The 8,235-nt window shown below is 43.4% G+C and overlaps 1 protein-coding gene across 1 annotated transcript; it reads right to left on the bottom strand.

The window, feature by feature from the left end:
* Positions 1–201: 201 nt before the first annotated feature.
* On the bottom strand, positions 202–4,727 carry SMIM23 (small integral membrane protein 23). The gene is made up of 4 exons (XM_019946276.3): positions 4,618–4,727; positions 1,029–1,080; positions 762–829; positions 202–535 (listed from the first exon to the last, which is right to left on the bottom strand). Exons 1-4 carry the CDS (start codon positions 4,693–4,695, stop codon positions 323–325), a joined length of 411 nt encoding a protein of 136 aa, XP_019801835.2. The 5' UTR covers positions 4,696–4,727; the 3' UTR covers positions 202–322.
* Positions 4,728–8,235: the final 3,508 nt, after the last annotated feature.

Below are 8,235 nucleotides of genomic sequence, written 5' to 3'. Positions count from 1 at the left end.
GAGGAGTTTTGCACGGTGACTCAAGTAAAGTGGAAGAGAAGGGTCCTGACCCTGTGGCTGGCTCTGAGGCTGGTGTTGGTTCCTGCGCACCAGAGTCCTGCTACAAGTGATGGTATCTCAGCAGAGCCTGGTGTCTTCCTGACCTGGGTTCAGCTTTCATGGACCAGCAGTGGTGACAACTAGATTTCTCAGTGTCTCAACTACTTTATTTTCTTGGCTGCCTTAAACTTCAAGTGTCACAGCTCAGCCCTACTTAGAGGAACGCCTGGGAATCTTTGCCCCCTTCCACTTGGCCTCCTGCCCAGGTCCCAGCCCTGGCCCCTCACAAGTGATTTTTGAGGGTGGCGCTGGGCTCCTCTGGGTACCCGTCTCCCAGGAGGGCATCGAGCCACTCCTCCAGGTCTTGCACCAGCTGTTCCAGGTCTCGCACCCCTTTCTCTAGCTTCTCCACGAAAACATGCAAGTTCTCCTTCCACCAGGTCCTGATGACCTTGATTGGCTCTTCTGAGGGGTCATTGGTCTGGTATTCAAACACCTGAAAGGCAGACACTCACATTGCATCTTGAGCCTTTTCATGTAGACCCTCCCTTGCCACTGGTTTCTAAAAGTTCCCCGAGCCTTTGCAATGCTTTCCTTCTGCCCAAAGTACCCATCCCCACCTTCTCCACCCGGCCGAGACCCATCAATGACACCTCCGGGAAGCCTTCTCAGATTTCCTCAGCCAAACTTGACGTCCCTCAGTACCTTCTTGAATATGTTACCTGGGAAGTCATAGGATTCTGGACGTAGTTACATTCTCTGATTCTTTCTGACACCTCCCAACTTCTTCCTGAAACAGGCACAAACACCACCTCTTAATAAGGGAAGGGAGAGTGAGTTGGAATAAACTCGGTTGATCATCCCAATGGGATGAAGAGGGTGGGAGAAGGCAAGCTGTGGAGGCCCCCTTGGCATGCGGCCATCTCCAGAATATGCTCCTGACTCTGTGTGGACATGGCTCCTTCCTCCTCAGATTCCAGAATGCTCACCTGATATTCCTGTGCCCACATATAGCACCAAGATCAGCAACGCCAACAGTGTCTGGGGGCAAGAAGAGGAGGAGGGAGGAGGTGAATTTCTGGAGGGCATACCTGCATCCCTGCTTCCCTAGGGCTAGGCGTGGGGCTGCTATAAGGTCATGGTTAGAGCTTAACTTTTTTCTAATTATCTAAGTCACGTGTACTTACTACAAAACCCGCAAATATTGCAGAATTAGGTAACATGGCAACTTACTGACATTTCATTGGTGTTTTCCCTTTCTCCCTGCTGAGAAGGAAGGCCCACCTCTGTTCTCATTCCTTGCCTCGCTTTTGCATGTTTTCTTTGAAATGATCTTTAAAAGGAGTTGACTTTATTGAGGTATAATTCACATACAGTAAAATGCACATTTTACATGGACAGTTTGATGAGTTTTGACAAATGTCTGTGCCTGTGGACTACCACTCCAATCTAGATGTAGACCATTTCCATCATCCTAGAAAGTTCCTGTATGTGCTTTTGCGGCCAACCCCCTCTTTCCCCCCCGCCCCTGCCATAGGGAACCGCTCATCTGCTCTCTGTCACTGTGGAGCCGTTTTGCCTGTTCTGTAACTTCACATCAATGAAACCATATATTATATACTCTTTTGTTGAGCTATTTTTACTCCACATAATGCTTCTGAGATGTCTCCATGTTTTCATGTTTGAGGTTATTGATGAGTAATATTATATTGTATGAATATAGAATATATGTGTGTGTGTGCGTGTGTGTCTGTACATATATGTGTGCTCTCAGATGGACGCCTGGGATCTTAAGGGGTTTCATGGTTCTAGCTGGATCAGAATTCCATCCACCTCCAGCACTGCTGGACTTCCAGTATCTCTGCTCTAAACCCCATAGCAGCTGCTGTCTGGTAAGCCGTGGGTAATCTAATCCTTTGCACGCAGCCCACAGCCAAGAAGTCACGGAGATCCCCGCCTGGGCTTCCGGGGTCCTCTCGACACACAGCTCTTCTTCCTCTCCAATGCCTTGTCCTACGGAGTCCAGCTGCTTCAGCTGCGCAGACTCTCTGCAGCTCAGCAGGACTGCTGGGCTCTGTTCGCCCTCTAACTCTTGGTGCAGCCGTCGTTGGGAAAGAGTTGAGGCAATCACCAGTTTTCTTTTCTCAGAGATTGCACTTTTGTGCTGTCTGCTGCCCTCACTGGAAAATAGTTGCTTCATTTATTTTGTCAGTTTCATGGCTGCTTACAATGAATGGGAGGGCTAGTTTAGCCCCAGTTACTGTGTCAAGGCTGCAGTTGGAAGTCTACCTCTTGGGGTTTGGGTGCAGGACTGAAACGGCTGCCTGAAGACAACATTGCTCCCTGGAACTTGGGTCAGTCCAAGACCATTTAGGAGATTCTGATGGGTGTGCCAGGATCAGAAGGGGAGAAAACTGAGAGCCTTTTGGAGAGGTGGGAGAAGATAGAGAGGGAATCTGAGTCTGGGAGGGGCCCAGTTCCCTCTCCTGGGTGGCCCTTGTGGTGTGGCTGGGAGGTCTTAGCACAGGGAATTCAGAGACAACTGCTTTCAACAGACAGTGTGAGTTGGGACAGTGATGGTGTCAGGGGCAAACAAAAGTGGAGAGAGGATTAAGGTGGACACAGTAGTGACCGACATTGACTTTCCCCCCAGCTCACTGGATGTGGGCTGAGCCAGATTTAATCTGACTTGAAATAATACATTTCTTATGTACCTGTCTTTGTGAAGCAAGATTTAGACTGGCTACCACAAACAAAGAAGATAAGAGATTTGCATAATTTGTCTCTTCCCTGGATAGCTTTTCAAAAATATATACTAGCAACTATATTATTATTAACTGTAAAAAAAAGTAAAAATTAATTACGTAGCAGCAACGTGACTGAGTCTGTCACACACACTAGGAGTGAAAAAAGCCAGTCATGAAGGGGCACACTGTTTGATTCCATTCCCATGAAATTCAGGGACATACAAAGCTCGTCTGTGATGATAGAACTCAGAATCGTGGTTATGGAGTGTGAGCTGGGAGGGGCCTTGGAGGAAACTTGGACATGCTCTATAGCTTGATCTGGGTAGCAACTGCCTGGGTGTGGACACCCAAGGTGAAATCATTGTACACTTCAGATTAAGGCACTTTTTAAATTCCTTAACAATATTCCCTGAGACTCTCTTTATCTAAGACACATAGAACTGACTCATTCTTTATAACGGCTGATGAACATTCTGTGGTCTGAAAGCTCTTCTGTTTCTTTAACCACTCCTCTGTCAATGTGCTTTACAGGATGGTGTCTTCACCAGCATACTTGCTGCTATATTTTTTTTGTGTGTGTGCAGGGTGGAGACAAAGGCAGGGAACAGGGACTAAAATTGAGTTTTAGTCCTTCTCTTGTGCTATTGTGGGGCCTGAGCCAGATCATTTCTTCTCTCTGAGCCTCAGTTTCTTCACCTGTAAAGTGGATTTTGATATATGCTGAAAGGTCTTTCAAAAAGGCAAGGTGGGGACTCTGTCATCAAATTGATTTGGGAAATGCTGTGGTAAACAAAGTTATGTGGATTTCCTTGCTGCAGGACTTGTCAGAGCCTTCATTATGTGAATGAGCTGTGTAAATCTCCAAGAAGGGAACGAGGGTATCAGCATTCCCCAAACCACAGAAGCTTTTAAATGACTTTTCTAAAAGGAGCGTTCCTGGGGTTTGAGATTCGTGGGACACTTTTTTAGCAAAAGCTGCAGCATAATGGGAGCCCCGCAAAGTCCAGCATAAAGGAAGCGTTGGAATGTGTGTTAAATGTATGAGTGAACAAATCTTTTGAAAACACATATAGGTCAGTCATGTATCGCTCTGCTTAAAACCCTTCAATGGCTTCTTACTAATCTCAGAATAAAATCCCACCCCTTTCCACAGTGTGCAAGGCCCAGATGACCTTCCCAGCCTCCTTTTACATCCTTCCCTCAGTTCTCCACCTGGGAGGCGGTGGAGTGCAGGGTCACCTTGCTAAGGGTTCTGGAATCAGATGGCCCTGGTTTCAAATCCCAGTATATCCCTGCCGTCTGGCCTTTTGCCTTTCCGACCTCAGCTTACCCATTTGCTAATAATTGCTTCTCGGGAATGTCATGAAAGAGAGAGGGGTAGAAGCACCAGGCTGTGCACATAAGTGCTAACATTTTCCATGTTGACAAAATCCTATGTGAGGTTTGAATTTCAGCCCTAAGAACAAAAGCTCCACGACCTCTCCAATGCAGGTGTATTATCCTGTTTATTTCGGTTCATTCATTCATTCATTCATTCAGCACCTGTTATGTACCAACCACTATTCTAGGCACTAGGAATACAGCAGGAAGCTAAATAAAAATCCCAGCCCTCCTGGAGCATAGCTTCTGCTGGCAGTGTGGAGAATTAAATAAGAGTGTCAGTAATGACTTCTAGAAGAAGCTCCTGAGCCCTGCTGTGTTCCACCAGGTTGGGCTCTAGGGAGAGTCGGGCTGAAAGCCCGTTCCTGACTTTGAGGGCCTTACGGTCTTCCTGGAGTGTCAAATGGAGTCCAGATGGGAGGAAAGCCATGTACACCTGGTCTGGCCTCACCTGTTTCTTGTCCTCAGAGTGACCTCCCCTTCTCTCAGCTGCCACTCGCCCCCTGCTGTGCACCTGTTGGATCACCATGATCTCAGGTCAGGCTGCCTGGGTGGAACAGGGTACCCTCACCTCCCCGGCCTCTGGTCACCAAGCATCTCTCAAGCCATGAATTCTGATGTCACAGAAGGTGGGGACAGTCAGGCCCCCACTCTGCACCACCCTGGTGTTTAGCCCCAACTTGTTTTTCATATAAATTGTAAAAAACAAAGACCAGAAAGAAATACACCGAAAGATTTTATTTCAGGATGGTGATTTTTCTGATCCTTTTTCTTCTCTTTTCAAATTTTTTTATAAGATGCATGTCTTTAAATAAAAAAACAAGAAAATATTTTTAACTGAATTTATTGAGATAATTTTAGATTCACATGCAATTGTAAGAAATGGTATAGGAGATCCTGGGTACCCTTTACTCAGTTTCCACTGATGGTAACATAGGCTCTTGCCATGGATACAATCTATCAATCTTATTAAAATCTCCCCAGTTCCACTTGTATTCATTTGTGCGTGTATTTAATTCTAAATAATTCTGTCACGTGGCTAGATTTGGGTATCCACCACTACAGTCATGATACAGAAGAATTCCCAAACCACAGGGTTCTGTGTTGCCGTTTGATCCGTGCCCCCTCCCTTCCGCACCCCCCTCGCCACTGTCTCTAATTCCTAGCAACCACTGATCTGTTGTCTATTTCTAAAATTTTATCTTTTCAAAAATGTCGTATCAATGGAATCAAATAGTCTGTGACCTTTGGAGACTGGCTTTTTGGTACTTAGCATAATCCCCTGGAAATTCACCCCGATTATCTTGCATCGGTAGTTTGTCCCTCTCTTTTTGTGTGTAGTATTTCATGGCAGGGATGTGCCACAGTTTACCCCCTGAAAGACATCTGGGCTGTTTCCAGGTTTTGGCTTTTATGAATAAAGCTAATATGGGCTTTCTTGTATAGGCATACCTTGTTTTATTGCACTTGGTAGAGACTGCATTTTTTACAAATTGAAGTTTTGTGGTAACCCTGCATAGAGCAACAACATTTGCTCATTTCATGTCTTTGTGTCACATTTTGGTAATTCTTGCCATATTTCAAATTTTTTCACTATTATTATGTTTGTTATGGTGATCTGTGATCAGTGATCTTTGATATTACTACCACAACTCCCTGAAGGCTCAGATGATGGTTAGCATTTTTAGCAATAAAGTATTTTGAATTAGAGTCTGCACATCATTTTAGACATAATGCTGTTGCACATTTAATAGACTACAGTATAGTGTAAACATAACTTTTATGTGGGCTGAGAAAGCAAAAAAATTGTGTGACTCGCTTTATTATGATAGTCACTTTATTGTGGTGGTCTGGAACCAATATCTCCGAGGTATGCCAATACAGGTTTTTGTGTGAACCTAAGTTTTTATTTCTCTGGGATGTGTAAGAGGACAATTGCTGGATTATGTGGTAATTGCATGATAATTTTATAAGACACTGTCAAACTATTTCCTAGAGTGGCTGTACCATTTTACATTCTCATCAGCAATATAGGAACAATACCGTCTCTCCTCATACGCCCTAGCATTGGTGTTTTCATTATTTATTTTAGACATTTTAGTAGGTATATAGTGATATCTCATTGTGGTTTGGATTTGCATATTTTTTTAAGGTTTCCCTGTTTTTTTTTAGATGTTGAGGGTAGGAGTTTATTAATTAATTTATTTGTTTTTGCTGTGTTGGGTCTTGGTTTCTGTGCGAGGGCTTTCTCTAGTTGTGGCAAGCAGGGCCACTCTTCATCGCGGTGCGCGGGCCTCTCACTATCGCGGCCTCTGGCTGCGGAGCATAGGCTCCGGACGCACAGGCTCAGTAGTTGTGGCTCACCGGCCTAGTTGCTCCGCAGCATGTGGGATCCTCCCAGACCAGGGCTTGAACCCGTGTCCCCTGAATTAGCAGGCAGATTCTCAACCACTGCGCCACCAGGGAAGCCCGGATTTGCATTTTTTTGATATCTAATTATGTTGAACATCTTCTCATGTGCTTTTTTGCCATCTGTATCTCCTCCTCAGTGAAACGTCTGTTCACATCTTCTGCTCATTTTCTAATTGGAATGGTTTTTTTACAGTTAAGTGTTGAGAATTCTTTGTATATTTCAGATACTAGATGGATGTATGGTTTGTAAATATTTTCTCCCAGTCTGTAGCTTGTCTCTTCATCTGCTTCACATGAACTTTTGCAGAGAAAAAGGTTTTAATTTTGCTGATGTTCAACTTATCAATTTTTTTCTTTTGTGAGTCATGGGTTTTGGCGTCAAATCTAAGAACTCTTCACTAGCCCTAGAAGCAGGAGATTTTCTCCTATTTTTAAAAAGTTTTATAGTTTTATGCTTCACCTTCCAGTCCATGATATGTTTGGAGTTAATTTTTGTATAAGGTGTCAAGTTCGGATCAAGGTTCATTTTTTTGCCTGTGGATGTCCATTTGCTCCAGCACCATTTGTAGAAAATGGTTTCATTTCTCCTTTGCATTTCTTTTGCATCTTTGTCAAAAATAAGCTGAACATATTTGAGTGGGGCTATTTCTGGTTCTCTACTCTGTTTCATTGATCTATGTATTGATCCCCACACCAACACCAACTGTCCTGATTATAACTATACAGTAAGCCTTAATATTGAGTAGAGTGATTTCTCCCACTTTGTTCTTTGTCAAGATTATTTTCAGCACTTCTAGGGCCTAAGCCTTTCCATATAAACTTTAGAATAAGATGTCTGTGTCTACAAAAACAAAACAAAACAAAACCTTGCTAGCTGGAATTTTGACAGGAATTGCATTAAACCTACAGATCTCTTGGGGGAGAACTGTCATCTTTATTATGTTGTGTCTTCCAATCCATGAATGTGGTATGCCTTACCATTGATTTAGTTTTTCTCTGATCAGCATTTTGTAGTTTTCAGCATACAGATCCTATACATGTTTTAAGTGTATATTTAAATATTTCATTTACTTTGCACTCCCCTCATATTTTAAAAGCCTCCATCTACCAAAGAAATTTCATGTGTTAAGAAATCATTAATTTTCAACGTTTTGGTGATCTAAGTTTCCCGAAGTGACACATACAAAGTTCCTGATTAGCACCCAGATAACTTTTATTAATTGAGCACCTACTGTATGCTAGGCATTTCACTACTTTATTTATTACATCTTCTCCAGGCTATAATTCTGTAGATAGTTGGGGATTAAGTCTGTTTTACTAGCCATTGTATCTCTAAATCCCATTTTGCAGCCTGTTACATACTAAATGTTCAGTAAAAATATTTGTTGAATGGATGAATAATCAGCAACTTCAAAATGTGGGTTCTGAGAGGCCCTGAACTATGTCTGGTGAATACATTTTTGTATTTATAGTACTTGGATCAGAAAATATTTGTTGAATGAGGAAAGCAGGTGGTATGATTTTAATTTTACCAATGAAGAAGCTGAGGCCCAGGGTCGCCGAGGAAGGATATTCGCCACAGTAGTTATCAACTCTGTTCCAGACCCCTGTTAAGTGCGTTCCATACATTATCTCATCTAATCCTCATAACTGCCCT

The sequence above is a fragment of the Tursiops truncatus genome, chromosome 3 (genome assembly GCF_011762595.2).
Source record: "Tursiops truncatus isolate mTurTru1 chromosome 3, mTurTru1.mat.Y, whole genome shotgun sequence".
Classification (NCBI taxonomy): domain Eukaryota; kingdom Metazoa; phylum Chordata; class Mammalia; order Artiodactyla; family Delphinidae; genus Tursiops; species Tursiops truncatus.
This window is presented reverse-complemented; position numbering and strand designations above follow the sequence as displayed.

Coding starts and splice junctions, on each gene's coding strand:
- SMIM23 (XM_019946276.3), bottom strand. CDS start 4,695: ATGGTGATCCAACAGGTGCACAGCAGGGGGCGAGTGGCAGCTGAGAGA. Junction 1,081..4,617: donor ACTCTGAGGACAAGAAACAG/GTGAGGCCAGAC, acceptor TCTTGCCCCCAG/ACACTGTTGGCGTTGCTGAT. Junction 536..761: donor AGAATCCTATGACTTCCCAG/GTAACATATTCA, acceptor TCTGCCTTTCAG/GTGTTTGAATACCAGACCAA.